The 21,732-nt window shown below is 44.3% G+C and overlaps 1 protein-coding gene across 1 annotated transcript in view; it reads right to left on the reverse strand.

Annotated features, from left to right (window-relative positions):
* The window catches only part of DSCAM (DS cell adhesion molecule), a 779,527-nt gene that overhangs the window by 320,475 nt on the left and 437,320 nt on the right, over positions 1-21,732 (reverse strand). The window contains exons 12-14 of the mRNA XM_082245233.1: positions 10,568-10,767; positions 7,953-8,049; positions 7,267-7,395 (exon numbers count right to left, since the gene is read on the reverse strand). Coding sequence (XP_082101359.1) covers positions 7,267-7,395; positions 7,953-8,049; positions 10,568-10,767 — 426 coding nt within the window. The remainder of the gene's footprint in view (positions 1-7,266; positions 7,396-7,952; positions 8,050-10,567; positions 10,768-21,732) is intronic.

Raw genomic sequence — 21,732 nt, forward strand, 5'->3', positions numbered from 1 at the left:
ATTTTAACCACTTTAAGACCGGAAGGATTTGCCCCCTTCCTGACCAGGCCCTATTTTGCGATTTGGCACTGCGTTATTTTAAGGGACAATTGCGCGGTCGTGCGATGCTGTACCTAAATAAAATTTACATCTTTTTTTTTCCCCACAAATAGAGCTTTCTTTTGGTTGTATTTGATCACCTGTGCTATTTTTATTTTTTGCACTATAAACAAAAAAAGAGCAACAATTTTGAAAAAAAAAAAAACAATATTTTTCACATTCTGCTTTACAACATTCCCAAAAAAAAATTTAAAAAATCAACATTTTTTAACATTTTAGGCCAATTTGTTTTCTGCTACATATTTTTAGTAAAAAAAAAAAATCACAATAAGCGTATTTTGATTGGTTTGCGCAAAAGTTATTGCATCTACTAACTACGGGAAAGATTTATGTCAATATTTTTTTTTTTTTTTTTACTAGTAATGGCGGCGATCTGCATTTTTTTTGCGGGATTGCGACATTGCGGTGGACAGATCAGATCCCTAACTGACATTTTTGACACTTTGGGGGGGGGGGGGGGGGGCAGTGACATTACTACAGTAATCAGTGCTAAAAATATGCACTGTTACTGTAATAATGCGATTGGCAGGGAAGGGGTTAGCCCTGTGGGTGATCAAGGGGTTAAATGTGAGCCTAGGGGAGTGATTCTAACTGTGGGGGGGCGTGGCTTCTGAAATGACCATAGAAAAATGTGATCCTATATAGAAGGATCGCATGGGCTCTATGATCATTCCAGGGAGAAGAAGGGTCAGCTGTGTTTACAACAGCTGACCCTTCTTCTCTCTCAGCGGGGAGCGATCGCGGGTGTCAGGCGGCAATCAGAGCAGCCTGACCTGTGCATAGGCTTCCTCGCTACCGAGTGGGGGTGGGAGCGCCGGCGGCGGCCCGGGCTCGCCCCCTAGCTTCCCGCACGCGACCGACGTATGTCTCCGTCGGTTTGCGCAGGAGAGCCACCCTGCCGCAGTAAAAATATGGCGGGTGATCGGGAAGCGGTTAATATTACACAAAGATAACCAGAGTTATTACAAAATGCAGTTTTTAAATGAGGATTTCATTTACTAAGAGAAAAAAGCTGTTCAAACTAGTGATCGATATCGGTTTTTCGCTGCCGATACCAATATTTTGGCCAATGCATATCGGTATCGGCCGATATGCACCAATATTTTCGTACATTTAAAAAACAATTTATTTATTTTTATTTTTTTCTTGGCAGGTACTCTTGTGGAGGGATCTGTTGGAGATACAACAGCTTTCAGTTTAGCAGATTAACTGAGTTCACAAATTGGACACTAGATGTCGCTAATGCTCAGTGATATGCTATGCATTTTCTATGATGTGTTGTAATATCCTGTACACTGTACTGAACTTGTTGGTTATCTCTTCCTGTTATTACAATGAGGTGACATCTTTGCTTTCTGTGTTATGTTCCAATAAAGAAGCCAGTTCCTGTTACTCCACAATGTCTGATCTGAATGGACTCAGTGATCGCACTCTGCAACAGGATCTGGGGGTCTGGGAGCCAAGTTTGGCTGTTTTGAATGCTGTCATTTTTTTTTAATCTGGTGCCAATAACCGGAAGTGATGTCATGACATCACTTCCGGGTTTTTGCATGGAGACCCGATCAGAGCTGAATGCGGCTTTGATCTGGTCTTCGGCGGCCGTGCAGGCTGGTTAGACGTGAGACCCGGGCGAGCCACGGAAGTCGGTGGGAGGGGAGGGGGGCATCCCCTCCCGCTCCTTGTAATGACAGCCGAGCGGCTTCTCAGCTGCATCGGTGTCATTACAAGACAGCCGCCCTCGGCTATGAACGCCGGTACCGGGGTGATGCCTCTAGCTGCAGGCATCACTCCGGTACAAGCACTTTTCCAAAATATCGGCAATATTGGTAACCTCAGGGGCTGATTCCGATATATCGGGGAAAGTGCTTCCCCTTTTGGGTGGAGCTCCGCTTTAAGTGTGACAAATATGCAAAAAAATTATTTGGATTATATATCCAAAGCAGTCACATGATACAGAAGCTGCGCCGCTACTCAGGCAATAAAGCCTACTGAAAGGACTGCCGTTAATGGATAAACCTCAATTTGTTGCTATGAGAATTCTTAAATACATGACAGAAAATTGATAGCACATAAAAGCTTGAGAAAACTGACCGAACAATAAAACAAAATCAGCCAAGCCATAACAAAAATCCATACAATGACAGTTTGTGTTCCTATAGCAACAAATTGAGAATTGAGGACAAGAAGAACAGAGGTTAATAAAAGAGGCTGACACTACAGGTCGCTAACATATATAGAATTTCAATACTGCAGCTCAATACCCTGCATGCCTGCACAACAGACACAAGATACCATCTTATTCTATCCAAAGAGAACCAATCACTAGTATATTTAGGTAATAGGTGGGAGCCTTATGAAAACTAAAAACAGACAATTTTAGAAAGTTTAGAAAGTCTTTCTTTGTCCTCATTGGGGATCTCTGTTAACTTATTGTAGAAGCAGAACAGATATTGAGTGAAAATCCTCCCAAATGGGTTACAGGCCACATTAAAAAAAAATCAATTTCCTCTGAATACAACACAATAAAATACATTATATGGCCAAACATATGTGAACACCCCTCCAAATTTTTGAGTTTAGGTTTTTCCAGTGAAGGGTACTGTTATTATACTGATAATCATATGCTTCCAGCAAATTGGTAACAATTTGGGAAAGATTCTATTCTGTTTCAGCATGACTGTGCCTCTCTGCACAAAACCAGCTCCATAAAGACGCGGTTTGATGAATTTGATGGAGGCACTCGGGTGGCCTGCACAGAGACATGACCTCAATGCTTCTGAGAACCATTGGGAGGAATTTGAATGCCAACTGTAATCCAGTCCAGTTTTGGTGGCCAGGCAGGTTGTAATATGTCTGCCTTGTTGATTGGAGGCTGGCCCAAGCTGAGAGGGAGAAGAGGTAATGAGGGTGCTTTGATTTCCCGGGCTTTTTGGATCCAGCCTGTCCACCTGTGATATAAAAAGGGGGAAGGCTGAGGTTCTATGCCTCTTCTTGGCTCGTCTGTACAGACATGCTGTGATTGCATCAGAGGAGGCACTGGGAATCTGGAGAACATCCAGGATCTGGACAACACCATAATGGACTTCTACCTTTCTGAGGTACACCTGGGCAGCCATTTAGAGGTAGTTAGGAACTCTATGATAATGCTACTGTACATGTTGGAACGTGTATGAAAGTTCTTCAGTAAAGGTGCATTAACTCTTCTGAGCCTGGTCTGCAGTTATTCTAATGGTGCATGTTAGCTCTGGCATATCAAAAGAACCAGGGTCTGTAAAGCACTACGGGGTGTGAGTTAAACCATTACAAAAAGGTTAAAGTGGATGTAAACCCGATTCATGAAATTTGACCTGGGCACATATATCTGTAGTGTTTACTTATCTCACTCCAAAGCCCTAACTCCCTTGTCTTTATGCTGCTCATTCTTCTGTCAACAGCATGATAACTTCAGACAAGTTCCCTGAGATAGGAGGTTAAATCAGCTGAAAATGTGTCCAGGTGGGTGCTATAAATAGATTTGCAGAGAGCTAGTCTATTCACAGCATAGCTCTACACATTCCTGCCAATGTGGAGTGGGGGGTGTGAGCCTTTCCTCCAATCAGCTGTCACACAGTATATGCCAAGATGCTACACTCATAGCTGAAATAGGAAGAAAAAATTCGAACACAATGATCACTTTTTAAACAGTATATAAAGCTGAAGACAGCAGATATACAAATAAAACTTATATAGGGGGATTTGTTTCATCTCTGTGTATCATCTGAGGCTATTCACTTCAATGGGTATAGGAGTGGCTTTACATCCACTTTAACTTGGCAAAACAAGGAAGAGGAGTGTAGTTGCGAAGAGTAACCAACACAGTCCAAGATGCAAGCAGTTGTTGTGTGAGGTGCTTGGTAAGAGTGACAAGTCCTCCAGTAGCGAGGGGATCAATGTTTAGGCTCCTCCCTAGTGGTTGGTTTCCAGTAGCAACTGGAACCAAACCTGCGTTACAGAGATTCATGGCCTGGTCACAAGGTATGGAAGTGAAGGAGTTAATGAGAGCACGCATGAGGTCCGCGCTAGTGCTCTGCAGGACTCCATTCTGTTACTGGTGAAGTAACAGAGGCACTCTGGACTAATGGAGTGGATGCAGACTCAGCACATCCCTCCAAATGCAACATACAAGTAGGGCTGTCTTACCGAATGGGCACGCTGGGCAGTTGCCCGGGGGCCCCACTTGCCCGGGGGGCCCCATCTGCCTAAGGACTCAGCCCCAGCCAAGCATTGGTCTCGACTCTCGTGTGCATCCTGCTGTCCAACTTAGCAGGTGGCAAGCACCTGTCGGCCCTCTGCTGCTGTCAGGCCACTTGGGCCATGCAGGGGGAGCCAACAACTGCAGGAATGCCTGTCTGCCTCCACAGGAACCGGCTCACACAGGACAGTCGAGACTTACTCCCATCCATATGTGTGATAATTTGCATTTTTATTCCCGCGGGTGATTGTGTAGGCAGGGCCCCAGTGCACTGCATTGCCCAGGGGCCTTCAATGCTCTTAAGATGGCACTGCATACAAGTTATAGTGTGTAGTGACATCGGACAAGACACTTCACAGAAGAACTCTGTATGTTTTGTTTTATTACTGCACTCAGTAAAGACTCAGTCAGGGAACTGCCTTAATGTTAGATGCTTCCCGTGACCGTAGTCTCCGTCTGGCCCCGGGCATTGATGAACACGTACATAGTGAAGGAGGCCACACCCACAAGTCTTTATTGATTATCTGCAGAGGGGAAAATAAAGGCCATTGACTGAGCTACAGTATGTTGACTAGCAGGGGTTCTAAATCAAACAACTAAACAAGTTTACTAAATATAAGATAAGTCAGTGTGTGTATATACTGTATATACACTTTATTGTCAAAAGTATAAAGACATGCGAGTTTGGGGTGGAGGAACTTGACTGGCCTTTTCTGAACCTGATAGAACACCTTTGGGATGAATTAGAGCAGAGACTGCGAGCCAGGCCTTCCCATCCAACCTCAGTGCCTGACCTCACAAATGCGCTTCTGGAAGAATGGTCAAACATATCCATAGACACACTCCTAAACCTTGTGGACAGCCTTCCCAGAAGAGTTGAAGCGGTTATAGCTGCAAAGGGTGGGCCAACTCAATATTGAACCCTACCGACTAAACTGGGATGCCAATAAAAAGAATTTGCATGTAAAGGCAGGTGACCCAATACTTTTGACAGTATAGTGTATATAACTATATACAATATCTCACAAAAGTGAGTACACCCCTCACATTTTTGTTAATATTTTAATATATCTTTTCATGCGACAACACTGAAGAAATGACACTTTGCTACAATGTAAAGTAGTGAGTGTACAGCTTGTATAACAGTGTAACTTTTCTGTCCCCTCAAAATAACCCAAGACACAGCCATTAATGTCTAAACCGCTGGCAACAAAAGTGAGTACACACCTAAGTCAAAATGTCCAAACTGGGCCAAAAGTGTCAATATTTTGTATGGCCACCGATATTTTCTAGCACTGCCTTAACCCCCTTGGGCATGGAGTTCACCAGAGCTTCACAGGTTGCCACTGGAGTCCTCTTCCACTCCTCCATGACGACATCACAGAGCTGGTGGATGTTAGAGACCTTGTGCTCCTCCACCTTCCATTTAAGGATGCCCCACAGATGCTCAATAGGGTTTAGGTCTGGAGACATGCTTGGCCAGTCCATCACCTTTACCCTCAGCTTCTTTAGCAAAGCAGTGGTCATCTTGGAAGTGTGTTTGGGGTTGTTATCATGTTGGAATACTGCCCTGTGACCCAGTCACTGAAGGGAGGGGGATCATGCTCTGCTTCAGTATGTCACAGTACATGTTGGCATTCATGGTTCCCTCAATGAACTGTAGCTCCCCAGTGCCGGCAGCACTCATGCAGCCCCAGACACTCCCACCACAATGCTTGACTGTAGGCAAGACACACTTGTCTTTGTACCCCTCACCTGGTTGCCGCCACACACGCTTGACACCATCTGAACCAAATAAGTTTATCTTGGTCTCATCAGACCACAGGACATTGTTCCAGTAATCCATGGCCTTAGTTAGCTTGTCTTCAGCAAACTGCGGGTTTTCTTGTACATCATCTTTAGAAGAGGCTTCCTTCTGGGAGGACAGCCGTGCAGGCCAATTTGATGCAGTGTGCGGTGTATGGTCTGAGCACTGACAGGCTGACCCCCCACCCCTTCAACCTCTGCAGAAATGCTGGCAGCACTCATATGTCTATTTCCCAAAGACAACCTCTGGATATGACGATGAGCACACAACATCTTTAGTTGACTATGGCAAGGCCTGTTGTAAGTGGAACCTGACCTGGTAAACCACTGTATGGTCTTGGCCACGGTGCTGCAGCTCAGTTTCAGAGTCTTGGCAATCTTTCTATAGCTTAGGCCATCTTTATGTAGAGAAACAACTCTTTTTTTCAGATCCTCAGAGAGTTCTTTGCCATGAGGTGCCATGTTGAACTTTCAATGACAAGTATGAGAGCGTGAGAGCGATAACACCAATTTTAACACACCTGCTCCCCATTCACACCTGAGACCTTGTAAGACTATGGCACCAGAGAGGGAAAATGGCTAAGTGGGCCCAATTTGGACATTTTCACTTAGGGGTGTACTCACTTTTGTTGCCAGCGGTTTAGACATTAATGGCTGTGTGTTGAGTTATTTTGAGGGGACAGCAAATTTACACTGTTATACAAGCTGTACACTCACAAATTTACATTATAGCAAAGTGTCATTTCTTCAGTGTTGTCACATGAAAAGGTATAATAAAAAATTTACAAAAATGTGAGGGTGTACTCACCTTTGTGAGATACTGTGTATATATATATATATATATATATATATATATATATATATATATATATATATATATATATATCAGGTTTAATTTTTTTTTTTTGCTTTCTGGCTGTTGTTCATCATTTAGTATCCTGGACAGATTTACAGAATCTACAATACAAGTTAGCAGCTATTTATTGTTTAGAAGCTGAGAGTTACAGAAAATTTTTTTTCCAGTATTTAGATCAGGATTTTCAGTGTAGATGTCTGTCTATACCTGGGAAGATTAGTTATGGCTCACCACCAAAACTTTTCTTTTCTGTTTTATGGTTTTATGACTATACCTGATTTGTTCTTGCATTCAATATCGTAGCCTGTGATTGGGCTGTTGCCATCGAATCCCATCGTCCAGCGTAGGGCGATACTCCGAGCTCTCACTTCTCGAATTTCAATTTCTGGAGGATCTGGAGGTTCTGATAAATGGAAAGAACGATGGCAATACAAAGAGATTAGATGAACTGCATGCATGGCTTCTTGGAGACCAGATATTGTACATGTCATAAAAGAAAAAGCTAGGTGCTATTTACATATAAAAGGACACCAAAACATAATTTAGACCATTCTGAGAAAAGCAACTTGATTATTTTGTTAAAAACACACACGCACACACTTCTTGTATATGGCATCCCTTACCTCTTAATTAGGTAATGTACCTGTGAAATAATAAAACATGGAGCTGCTCCTCATTAGCACCTCACAATTAACAGGTACAACTGGAGGGCAAAGACGAAGCACTTTTCCCAATGACTTCCAATGATCTCAAAGAAAACCTGTGCTTTGTCCATACATGGCCCTATCTCCAGTAACTAGTCTTCCCTTCACGTCCACTCCATTCATCCGATGGTAGCAAGGAAAGGAAGCTCTGCCTAAACTCATCAGTGCTGTGACAGGCAGTCTAGTACTCTAGTTAGTCCTGGCCCCTCCGCTATCAGTTCCCCCCACAGTTAGTATATTAGTATGTGTAATTTACCTTGTACTGTGAGCTGGATGATACCTCGATCTTCTCCAAATGAATTGATGGCATGACATGAGAAGAAGCCAGAGTCCTCTCGAACAGTTGGTACAATCTGTAGTGAATAGTGAGAAGGATAAATATGCTAATAATCCACACATAATTTAAAGCTCCAATTGAATTTAAACACCAACAAGCAATCAAAATACACAGCTGGGATCACCCCCCCCCCCCCACTCCCATATCTCACAGGGTGTTGTAAAACGTATATTCACAGAGCTCAATAGCTCAAGCTGATATTTACACAGAGAGCTGAAAGAGTCATATAAATGTCATATAAATGGGTAATGCTTTACTGGATGGCTCAGTCCAAAGTTTCAATCAGATGTGAGGAGCCAGAAAGTGAGCTCATTTTTCTGTGCCGTCTCTTTGGCTAACTCATAGTTCCCTGGGAATGCTTTGCCCTTTATTTAATATATACAGTATTTGTACTATAAAAAGTGTACCCCTTCCAGAACAGGAATGTTTTTGCCCAATGATAAATCCTTTGCATATATATCAACTTAAAAATACAACCAAAGCTTCATACTGTATATTATTAGTGTAATGCACTAAGGCTAGATAAAGAGTAATAATGTTTTTTTATAACAATACTATTTGTTGCAGCAAGGGTTAAAATTGCCTGTGCTAGAATCACCCTAGAAATTTAGTCTGCTGCTGACCCAGGTCTCAAACTATCTGGCATGCCACCAGGCGAGTGCTACAATCAAACAGCCCTTAGGCCCCATGCACACAGGGCGTTTGCCCCGCTCTCCTACTGACGCCTTTCCTCCTGACAGCAGCATTTTGGCAGAAACAAAAACGCTTAACGAGTCTAGATGCATTTAGGCGCTAATTAATTTCATTGGCAAGAATAAATTATTTGGCATCTGGCGTTTTTTTCTGCAAAGATTTTTCTGCTCCTGGACACGCTGGCAGTGGGTCTTTTCTCCCTCTAAACGGCTGGGTGTGCATGGACACATAGGCTAACATGGAGGGGTGTTTAGAAACAGAAAAAACAAAAGGAAATGCCAGACGCCCCTAAACACAGCGTTTTTGAATGCTCATTGTGCATGAGGCCCAACGTTCCCTCAGTGCCATACTCTACATTGAGCAGGGGTCTGGGTCTTGAGCATGCTGCTAGCACAAGTTAATTTAATTCTTGCTGAAGGAAACTAAATTGTTAAGAATAATAAAATAAAAAGAAGCCAACAATGAAGCCTGCCTGCAATACAGTAATAATAAAAGAAGATTAAGAAAGAAAGAAAGCAAAACCATATTAATAATTGGATGTTGCTGAGGACTCGGTCGTAGTAGGTTGTTGGAAGGGATGCAATGTGAGCAGGAGGCGAGGAGGTACTGTATACAGTTTGGGTGGGGTGGATTGGCTAGCAAGAGATGTGCTGTGGGAGGAAGGGGCACTGTGAGCTGGGTAAGGATGGCAAGTGAGGGAGGTGCAATGCAGTGTTTGTGGATGGTGGGAATGTAAGAGCTTGCTGGCCGGAAAGGATGTGGTGTGAAGACTGGGGGCTGGGGATGGATGTAGTGTGAGCAGAGGAGAGATTAAATAAGTTGTTTGGGAAGTGATGCACTGTAAAGAAGCGGTGGACTGTAAACAACAGGCAAAATAGCTGGGGAGGGATGTAGTATGAATGTGGGGGGGGGGGGGGGGGGTGATAAATGGCCAGTGAGTGAGGGATGCAGCATGTTTGGAGGGGATGTGATGTGAGTGGGCATTGTGGTTGCTGTGGAGCAGGGGGTACGGTAGTTTGGGGAAGTTTGTTGTGTAAGGTGGTCTGGGGAAGGATGGAGTGTGAGCAGGGTGGGGAAGGTGGCCCAGGCAGGGATGGACTATGAGCAGGGGGTGGATGTAGTATAAGTAGAGATTGTGGCGGGTGGGGAGGGATGTAGTATCAATGTGGGGGGGGGATGGCCAGTGAGTGAGGGATGCAGTATGTTTGGAGGGGGATGTAATGTGAGTGGGCATTGTGGTTGCTGTGGAGCAGGGGGTACGGTAGTTTGGGGAAGTTTGTTGTGTAAGGTGGTCTGGGGAAGGATGGTGTGTGAGCAGGGGTGGGGAAGGTGGCCCAGGCAGGGATGGACTATGAGCAGGGGGTGGATGTAGTATAAGTAGAGATTGTGGCGGGTGGGGAGGGATGTGTGTAAGCAGGGGGTGACGTTGTCCAGGAAAGGTTGCTGTGTAAGTGAATAGGGCAGTGAGTGAGGTGGCCCAGACAGGGATGGACTGTGAGCAGGGGGCAGATGCAGTAGGAGTGGAGATTGTGGCAGGTGGGGAGAGATGTGTGTAAGCAGGGGGTGAGGTGCTCCAGGAGAGGTGGTGGTGTGAGGAAATTGGGTGGTGGGTGAGGTGGCCCAGACAGGGATGGACTGTGAGCATGGGGCAGATGCAGTAGGAGTGGAGATTGTGGCAGGTGGGGAGGGATGTGTGTAAGCAGGGGGTGAGGTGGTCCAGGAAAGGTGGTGGTGTGAGGAAATCGGGTGGTGGGTGAGGTGGCCCAGGCAGGGATGGACTGTGAGCAGGGTGTTGATATAATAATATTGCTGAAATGTATTATCATTTAACTTTGCTATACCTGAAGCACGGAGAGGACCTCATCTCCCATTTCCTTTGTGGTCACCAAATATCGAGACATTTCCGGCACATTTATCATGCGGTCTTCTTTTTCCCAACGAACGATGATGGGTTTTTCACCATGTGCTGTGCAATTCATTTCTTTCTTCTGACCTTGGGTAGCCAGCGTTGTATTGGGATAGGAGATTATCCTCGCAGGAACTGCAAGCAAAAAAACGGATCAATTAAAGTGATGCTTTTCAAGTTTTGGTGAATACATAATTTAAACCAAGGTCCTGCTTGGTAAATTTAAAGTGATTTCTACATTTTTCAGTGTTTGCTCTTCAAACATTTAGGTATAAAATATATAGATTTATATTTAAAGTAGAATAAAGATCAATTTCAGGTGTGGATATTTTTACATAGTTAAGCACTTTAGGCAGCCATCTTCCCTCTGACAGTCTCACCCCCCACCCAGGCTCAATGGATCGAGATCTCTGTAGTCCCCTCCTCCATGGGCACACCTCTCCTGGGACACTTCAGGTCAATAGCCTCAGTCAGGGAACTCCTAAAGGCTTTTTGCAACCCCCCCCAAACACCAACTCCATAAGGGTCAGGAAGTTTACAGCTGCTCATCTAGGTGCAGGTCTACTTCTCCCTGGCCTCCAGGCCCTTCTAGGGCCTCCATGTGCTGGCTACATCTGTACTGGTTTTGGGGTGATTGGCTCCCATGCCCCAACTGGGCTTCTCCCAACCTGGCTTTTATATGTGTGTCCTGACCCACCCATGACATCACTACTGGAGGGCTCTAACTAAAAGGGGCCTAGCACCTGATGACACTACCTTGTGTAACCAAACACTATTCTAGAAGAGAGTCACCCAGTGGCAGACTAGCTAGCAGCACCTGCCTACAAGCTGAATGAAACTGGGGATAGATCCCTGTGGAGGAAGCTGTCACATTAATGATATCTTCCCATTACAGGCATGCCCCACAGTGAGTACCAAGCTGGTCCTTATTACCACCAGTTTCTTAATCTGCAAACTGGAGGTAAATCTTTAAGAATCTGGCACTGCCATTGGGACAGGTAAGTTGCAGTAGTTAGATATCTAAGTTTGTCGCCCGTGTCAGTAATGTTACTGAAACTGACAGTAATGCTTGCCTGAATTCAGCACAGGTAGTTCTAAAAGAAATTACCACCAGAAAGTATAAAGGCTTTCCTGAATTCAACCCAATATTGTGAGAAAAAAATGGAGGAATGGAGATTAAATAATCCATTGCTCTTTGATTCTCTTCCCACTAGCAGCAGTGTTTACAGCCCCCCTCCCCTCCACAAAGTGATTTGCAGTGGGTCGCTTTTCTCAGGATGGTAGAGGTTTGCAGGTGTTCAGGAGGCTATACAACCACCTCCTGGTGCCTATTTTTTCTTTTAAGACAAAAGACGGAGGCAAGTGTTAGGGGGTATTTCACTGTCAGAGCAGTAAGGATGTAGAACTCAATTCCACAATTTATGGCAAGAAAAATCTTAGGGAAGAATCTTAAATATTACACCAGGATATGGGATATGATTTTTGACATGAGCACACCCACACAGGTTGAATTGGATGGACTGGTGTCTCTATTCAACTTTACCAACTATGAGTTAGTTGTCTTGCGGTTGTGGCACAGACCCCTTCATTGACATGTTTGGCGGGCATTGTCACCTCTTAAATCCAGCCTGTCGCTTCACATTGCCACACCATAATAACTTCATCCACGGATCAACTACCTATTTTATCCGCTCAAACCCAACCTCCGGCCACCTGTTTAAAAGGAGTCTTTGTAAAGTGAGCCTTTTGTCTTTAAGAAAGTGAAGAATTATATATGGACTAGAAAGCAATATGCAAGACAAAAATGTACGTGATAGGACAGCAGAGTCTTCTTGAATCAGATAATCATTTTCCAGCCTCTTCAGTTCACAGAACTCATCTATTTTAAAGCAAATTAATGAGAAGAGCTTCATGAAAATGTTAATGGCTGCTGGCGTGACCTTTTCACTTGTCACAAATAGAGATCCCGGGATGTGACAAAATGTCAACAAGCAAGACTCAAGAATGCAAAAATAATGCAATCTTTACCATCCAGTTCAATGTAAAGAGAAGATTCACTGGTGAGATAGCACCATGCTTCGCTCAGACACATAACAGAAAGATGATGTTATGTTGGTCATACACAGGAGAATCCCTATCCTTGCAACTGATAATGATCTTGTTAATGAGTTCATTGTGCCTAAGCCGTACCCTGACAAATGTACCTAATCTTGAATCATTCCTAACGCCACTTTCACATCTTCATGTTTCTTAAATGTGTGTTTTAGCACTCGTCTCGGAAACGCACGTCACGCTTGTGGTGCCAATAATTTGTAATGGCACCCCAAACACTGTTAGCAGGCACTCCTTTTGTTGCACGACAAACTTGCAACAAAAGCACCAAAACGTGCATCCTAAAACATGAGAAGCTCCCGAAAAATTCACTTCCTTTGACGAAACGCGTTGGTAAGATTTCTGCAGGTCCAGAACCAGGGCTATGTAGCGACCATTTTTTAACATTGGCATACCTGGTTTCTAAGGCAAGGCAAACACTGATTTCATTGATGTAAGAGCAATACATTGTTTAATCTTCTAATAAAAAAAAGTACTTTTCACTATGTGAGATCCCTTTTCTTTTTTTCATTTCATTTTGCATTGAGAACATATGCTGAGCTATCTTTATGGGAGTCTGTACCTATCCTGGAGGACTGAAGAAAGAGGACAATATGGAGGACTGAAGAAAGAGGACAATATGGAGGACTGAAGAAAGAGGACGATACGGGATTTATGTACATATGCCGTTTTTAAATCAAAGCCATCTGGTGAGTTTAGTGTGAAATCCATGCGGTCTGTCTTTTTCTGGAGAAGATACACTTTGGAGCACCGCATTATTTTTGGTAATTGAGTGTGCCTGTACATACAGTCTCAAAGCTGTATATGTTCATTGTAAGATCATCTAAATCACTGCTGCCCCTGACGACTAGCCTTGTTAGGGATGGTGTAAAATTTGATGACGTCACTAATATCCTGCACACTGTTCATAGTTCATGTGGCAATATGGGTGACTAGTCCTTTGCCCTCTGCCTGCCATTTTAGGGCACAACTTCCAGAGTTCAGGTGCCCTTTAAGTTGTATTTGGCCATGGAAGGGGCAGGTACAGACACAAAACTGCTCGGGGTGTCAGGTACTTGGCTGCATAAAAGCTGCTTATTAAAGGACTGAGAAAACTATTCAGTCTCGTAAGAAGACACGCAGCCACTTAATGAAGCTGGACGAGAAGCGGTTTAACCTTATACTGCGCAAGGGGTTCTTTACTGTTCGAGCGGTAAGGATGTGGAATTCCCACAGTTGCTGATGTCCGCAGGGAGTGTCATTAATTTCTAAATACTTTTAAATGGGCATCTTAGTGAATGCAATATACAGGGATATGAGAAATTGTAGTGACATGGATACACATACACACTCAGGATGAACTGGATGGACTGGTGTCTTTATTCAACCTTACCAACTATGTAACTATGTAAAAGCGCAATTGTGTGCCTTGTTTCAGCAGCTCCTGATTAAAGTGTCTGTAAACCTAAACAAAGCATATCCCTGTATAGTGTGTCTCAATTAAGAGCACTAAGTGTCATTTCTGTCTGCTGCTTTCTTCCTCTTATATGAGCATGAATCACTTCCGACACTAAGAGAAAAGGGGAGGGAGTGCTAGCACACCACCTGTGATTGGCAGCTTCAGCTCTGTCCCTGTGTGCTGTGCGAAGGGTTGTGTCCATTCCCTCAAATCAGCTCTCAGACCACTCCCCACTGAGCTCCACAGAGTGTAACGACAGCTCCCCATACCACTTTTTTTCTGAATGTTCAGACAAGCTTTATAAATTCTGCACTTTGAATGGATTTAGAGAAGAGTGCAGATAAACAGGTACAATTTATGTAGGATAATTTGTTTAGTCTCTGCGTATCATCTGAGGCCAGTCACTTCACTGGGTGTATGTAAGGCCCTTTTCTCACTGTGGAGTCTGTCGGCAGACTCAGTTTTTCTCAGCGGGGGATGGATCCGCAAATCCTCCACTGAGCAGGCAGGTGGCAGCTCTGTCTCCGCGCTGTGTGTGGAGACACAGCTGTCAGGTCCCGCTGAGCTCTATGAGGGAATCGGATGGGAGCGGACCGTCTGTCCGTTCTCATCCGATCCGCTGGACGGATGGAAAATATGGTTTGCATCCGTCCAGATTTGACGGATCGGATCTGATGTCAGCGGACATGTCTCCACTGACATCCGATGCCCTATAGAGATACATATGGCATCCGTTCAGATCCGCCAAAGAAACGGACAGGCGGATCTGAACGGTCCGCCTGTGTGAAAGGGGCCTAAGCGTTTACAACTACTTTTGCCCAGGTTGATTTTCAGCTTTCAGGACTGTCGCAGTTTGAGCGACAATTGTGGGGTCATGCAACACTGAACCCATATGACATTTTAATTAAAAAAAATTTCACACAAATAGAGCTTTATTTTAGTGGTATTTATTCATCACTGGATTTTACATTTTTTGCTAAAAGGAAAAAAAGACAGAACATTGAAAAAAAAAAAAAAAACATTTTTTGCAAATAAATCATCTTTCTTCATAAATTTAGGCCAAAATGTATTCTGCTACATTTCTTTAGTGAAAATAACCAAAATCTGTGTATATTATTTAGTCTATAAGAAAGGTATAGAGTCAACAAACATCAATCCTTATGTACTGATGGCCTCATTTCTTGAGACCTGAAAATGCCAGGACAGTACAAATATCTCCCCAAATGACTTGTTTTTGGAAAGGTATTTAGTGAACGGTATGAGAATGTTTTTAACATTTTATACATACTGTCACCATTGCAGTACAACGTCCTCATAATACTGGTGTGGTGGCGATCAGGGATACTGACTGGTGACAGTATGTAAAAAAATCTATCTATATATATATATCTATAATTTTTTTTTTTTTTCTGTTATTACGTTTCTTATTTTTTTTTTTAAATAGTAATTCTGTACTACTCTAGGGAGGTGATCAGGATTTTTTATTACATTTTTTTACACACTATGATTGCTTTTAACTGTGAATTTTACAGTTATAAGCAACCATTTTTTTTCTGAATGAAAACTATTCATTCAGAGCTTACTATTGTGGTTAACTGTAACTGGCCACAGCTAATCCCATGGTACAGTTGTACTGTGATTGGCCAGGTCTGTCCCATGTGATCACTGTGACCAATCACAGAGCCTATCACAATAGTACACAATGAATGGCATAAATAAAAGCCTTTCATTGTCAACAATTGTCATGTGATGTGTTGTGATCGGCATGGTACTGACAGCCGGCCGAGTACAGTGATCTGTCATCGGCTGTGTCTAGTGGACACAGCGGGGGGCAGATTATGCCGGAGCGCGGGCCGTGGGGTGCACGCAAGGCGCGATCCTGGGAGGACGTCATATGACGTCCTCCTAGGATAACAGGGCTCCCACTCGGCCATCATATTACAAAAGGCCCAGCAGGAAGGGTAAAGATGAATTCCCTACCTGTGGGATCCCCATGGAAGTTAAAAATCACTATATTAGGAACTTCCGGGTCCCATGTTGAGCGGCTGCCCAGGTGCTTAGGTCGCCTACTCAACATAGCCACCATTACAGGAACATTTTGCATTTTCCTAATGAATGCAGAGCATTCTCTGATTGGGTTATGTGGAGAAGTAGGGCAGTGATGTCACAACCTCCTCCAATCAGGAAACGCTTTGCATTCTTTGAGCAGATACAAAATGTTCCTTGAATGGTGTCCATAGCAGGCAATCTTCTGTGTTCACTAAGCAGCAGGGCAGCCATGCACTATGCTACAAGGAAGCTGTTGGAGATAACTGGAGTAGCAGTGATAGTGATTTCCAGCTTCCACGGGGATCCCACATGTATAGCACATACATGAATAAAAATTGCCATACCTGGAATTCTGCCTCAATAAAAATGAAAATACATTTAAAACAGCCATACTCTTGAAAATCTAACCTTAATCACTCCTTACATTTTTTATTGAATGAATAGCCCATTATTTTTTACCACTGGGCTAACAATTTACATCAAATACAGCAGAAAATCTATTTAATTTCTACCCGATTAGTTAATATGATTCCTGTTTTTGATTGGATTCTATTTAATCACAATTATTCGTATTAAACTTCTTCCAGTCTATGAAGATGATTGAAACTTGTCGGTCAGTCAATTCTGTAAATAGTAGACTGCCTTTGTTAAAGCGGAGTTCCACCCAAAAGTGGAACTTCCGCTTTAGGGAGTCCTGACCCCCTGACATGCCACATTTGGCATGTCATTTTTTTGGGGGGGGGGGGGAGCGGGTACCTAGTTTTGACAGGTACCCGCTCCCACTTCCGCTCGGAGCGCCGCGGCGCCCTGAGCGGAAGTTCTCCTCTCCCCCTCCCTCCCTGCAATCTTCTGGGACATGTCAAAGGTCCCAGAAGATTGCCGGACAATCACGGCGCGCAGCGCAACTCGCGCATGCGCAGTGGGTACCCGGCTGTGAAGCCGCAAACTGTCACAGCTGGGTGCCCACAGCAGTGATGCCGGCGCAGAGGGAGAGGATCGAGGCTTCGGGCGGCCGCATCGCTGGACCGTTGGACAGGTAAGTGAATGGCTGGAACTCCGCTTTAATTGTATTGGCCATCAAATCTGGTTAAAAAAAAGGTTAAAATTGCCTAAAAAATATGTATCAGGCCTGAAATTACGATTTTATCTGGATGGTGGCAGCATTTCCATCTACAGCCAGATATGAATTTTTACAACTGCCAAACACTCAGATGCAAATTCCTTGTAATTATGAGGGGAGGGGGGAGGAGGTTGTGCCCAGCTCACCCCTGAAATCTGGTTTCCCCTTAATGTGATTGGTTGTTTTTCCCAGATGTTAGTCTCTTCTTACAAATACTGTCTCACCTTATACAGAACAGAAGCAGGAACGAATCTGCAATGAAATTCATTACAAAATCCTTGCTAAGTATACTGACCCAGGGAAGGGTTATTTATTGTCCCCAATTAAGATAGTGGAGTTTCCTCTTAGCTCTAACTTGATAGTGTTGTATGGGTCTCATTTAGAGTCTTTTTAAAGCCCCGTACACACGTACCGATGGTCGGCATACAAATGTTCCTCTTTTCTCCCCGGGATGTCGGTGTCTGCTGAAAAGTGCAAAGACAGCACAAGGACAGCACAAGAATTTTGTCCGCCGACTGCAGAAGTGATGTCATGTAATGGTTAACTTTCCCTGTGTTTTCTATTTTCTGAGCATGCCCAGTCTTGCAAATCTGCGGTCTGTCGGCCGAATTGTGTACTGACAGGCGAACAATCGTCCGTTCTGGTGTCGGCATACAAAAATTTTCATGTTTGCAAGAAAGACTTTTGTCCGCGGATTGTGCGCAGACATCTGTCGGAGGCACCATACTAACACGCGTACAATCGGCAGATCCTTCGTCCACCGACGTTTGTATGCCGACGATCGGTACGTGTGTACGGGCCTTTACAGCAGGTGCAGACTACTTGTCATGTGTGATTTACTGGCTCATTAGGTAGTCACATGTGTTCATGGGGCGACCGAGAATGAAAGCCGATGACTACGCCACACTTCACTGCACATGGCTGAGCCCCTAATAATTACCAGATTATATGTATCCATTTTTTTCTCTGATACAGATACTGATAGAACATTTTTCATAGATACAATCAAGATCCTAGCACAGTTAAATCCTAATGGAATGCACGGCAACCATCAGAAATTTTGGGGCCCCTTACACAGCTTTAGACCTGGGCCCCCCCTAGACCTGGCCATCAAAATTCCGAAGGGCCCCCCACTGGCTGTCCCGCCAAGTCCCATACCATGTCCTCCTCCATCCCATGTCCTCTTCCATCCCATGCCCTCCTCCTTCTCCATCCCATCTCCCCAATCCCATGTCCCCCTCCATCCCATTCCTCCACCTGCAGTCTCATCTCCCCCATCCCATGTCCTCCTCCTCCAATCCTATCTCCTCCATCCCATCTCTTCTAACTGCAGTCTCATCTCCTCCATTCCATGTCTTCTAGTTGTTCCTCCCCCAGTCCCAACTCCTCCATCCCATGTCCTCCTCCTCCAGTCCCATGCCCCCCATCCCATGTCCTCCTCCTCCAGTCCCTTCTCCTCCATCCCATGTCCTCCTCCTCCAGTCCCATCTCCTTCATCCCTTGTTCTCCTCCTCCGGTCCCATCTCCTCCATCCCATGTCCTCCTCCTCCAATCCTATCTCCTCCATCCCAGCTCTTCTAACTGCAGTCTCATCTCCTCCATTCCATGTCTTCTAGTTGTTCCTCCCCCAGTCCCAACTCCTCCATCCCATGTCCTCCTCCTCCAGTCCCATGCCCCCCATCCCATGTCCTCCTCCTCCAGTCCCCTCTCCTCCATCCCATGTCCTCCTCCTCCAGTCCCATCTCCTTCATCCCTTGTTCTCCTCCTCCAGTCCCATCTCCTCCATCCCATGTCCTCCTTCTCCAGTCCCATCCCATGTCCTCCTCCTCCAGTCCCATCCCCCTCCACCCTATGTCCTGCTCCTCCAGGAGGATAATATTCTGCACAGACATAATGAACAGACACGATCAGCAGTGTATGAACACAGCGTCATATCTCGGGATCATACTTCAAACGTTCAGAAACCTGTCATTTTAAAGTGAAACTAAATCTACACTTTTAACTTAGTTTTGGATGGAGTGGTGAAGGGTTAGAACGCCCCCCCCCCATCTCTTCTGGTGACAACCCTATTTTTGTTCCTTTTGGTCACCAGGACAAAGAGCTCCTTGTGCCAGTGACTCCGTAAAATCCAAAACTTTGAGTTGTCCCGAGAGCAGGAAAAGAGAGGAACCTTCCAATGAGAACTCCAGTTCTGGTTACAACTGTCTCTGAGGGCATTTCCCTCTCACTACCTGTTGTGTCCTTTGGGACCTCCCAATGGGACACAGATGGGAAAAATAAATAAATGGGGCTTTAACTCTTCCATAATTTAGCCAAAATGGGAAAAAGAAGTGCTGGCTTTATATATACTTTAGTTTTATACATAACTAGAACATCTAACAGGGTTATATCATTGCCGGAGATTTCTTCTCACTTCCTGTCTTAGTGTCACCAGGACAGGAAGTGGGGGTATTTCACTGTGAGGACAAAGCTTGCAATTGTTGCCTTATAATGCCCATTATATATTTTATTTAATATATATAAGGAAACAATTGCTGGCTATATCCCCACAGTGAGATTCCCTCACTTCCTGTCCTGGTGACACCAAGAAAGAAAGTGATGGGAAATCTCCTGCAATGATATAACCCTGTTAGATGTTCTGTTCTAGATATGTATACAATTAATATATATATAAAGCCAGCCTTTTTTTTTTCCATTTTGACTAAATTATGGAAAACCCCATTAATTTTTTTCCCCATCTGTGTCCCAAGGATTGCAGGAAAAAAAATTGCCCAATGTCCCCATCAACACACACCGTGTTGATGGGGGAATCCCTCCTGCGGGAGCTATTGTGTTCTCCGAGTGGGGGGAGGCAGAAGCCATCCTCACCAGGAGAACACAGTGATTATTGCTAGCGGCTATAACAGCTCCTAGCGATAATCGTATGTAAAATCCGAGAGGCTGGTTGTGCCAAAGTTGTTAGATTGATCAACTTGGGTACATTCAGCCTGCCCATATATAGTTTGAATTTCAGCTAGTCCCTGCTGAACCAGCTGAGATTCAAACCGGCTATGGCTAGGGTTCTATCAGAATGCCGCTACCCATCAGATTGTGCAACAGAAGTGATGTTCGGACCAAAAAACCCTTACTGCATGCCGACATCTTACTACACCCAGCTACGTCTTTCATTGCAGAGTAATTTTAGCAATAAAGTGAGCATATATAAATAAATATAGTGTATTGATATCTGTGATGCTGTTTGGCAGTTTCATTGGGAAAGCATTAAAATATGTTAGCGCTGAGCAGTTCAGGGTGTACCAATATGACCTCCGTCACCTTCCTACTGCTGGCATCTAGCTTCTTTTAAAATGAAACATCAAAACAGCATCACAGATGTCAATATACTACATTTATTTATATCCACTCACTTTATTGCTAAAAATACTCAGAAATTGCAGACCTAGCTGGGTGTAGTAAGATGTCAGCATGGGCGTTCTATCAGATTCAGATTACCGCTACCCGTCAGATCATGAAGTGTTTGGAAAGCACAGGGCCGTCAACATTGCGGAATGCACCGTTTAAGAAGGGCCCACAAGTTCTCAAAAGGGTTTAGGTCAGGTGAGGAAGGGGGCCATATCAATATTCTTTCATCTTTAAGGCCTTTACTGGCTATCCAAGCAGTGAAGTACTTGGATGCATGCGATGGAGCATTGTCCTGCATGGACTTCTTAAAACGTATTTTAAGGGTTCCGTTGTGTTGAAAAAGTCAAGAAAGGCTTTTATAGACCCTTCTTAAATGCACCGGCTTCCCTATTGTCTCTTCATATAAAGCCCACACCACCGTACTGCAATCGTGCACACAACCCCATCTCTTTAACCGCTTAAAGACTGCAACACGTACATATACTGTGGCAGGGCAGCCCTTAAGCGCAAATTCACGTACCTGTACGTTGTCTTCTTCAGCTCTGGGGCACGCATGCGCACCGCTGCAGCCTCGCTCCCGCTGTGATTGGACAAAGTGGAAGCCAATCAGCGGGTCTCGCAAGAAAGGCAGAATGGCGGTCTGCCAATGTAAACAAGGCAGACTGCCGTTCTGCCAGAGAGAAAAATGGAGATCTGCTAAGCAAAGACACGGATCTCTCTTTTCCTTTAGTCAAAGCACCTCCCCCACACAGTTAGAAAGCACTTATAGGGAACACATTTAACCCTTTGATTGCCCCTGGTGTTAACCCCTTCCCTGCCAGTGACATTTATACAGTGTCACTGGTCCAATAAATGTCACTATGTCAGATTTGTCCGACGCAATGTTGCAGTCCCGCTAAAAATCGCTGATCGCCACCATTACCAATAAAAAATATTTTTTAAAAAGTCACTAAATCTTTCCCATAGTTTGTAGACGAAG

This window comes from Pelophylax lessonae (genome assembly GCF_965119305.1).
Source record: "Pelophylax lessonae genome assembly, chromosome: 2".
NCBI lineage: Eukaryota > Metazoa > Chordata > Amphibia > Anura > Ranidae > Pelophylax > Pelophylax lessonae.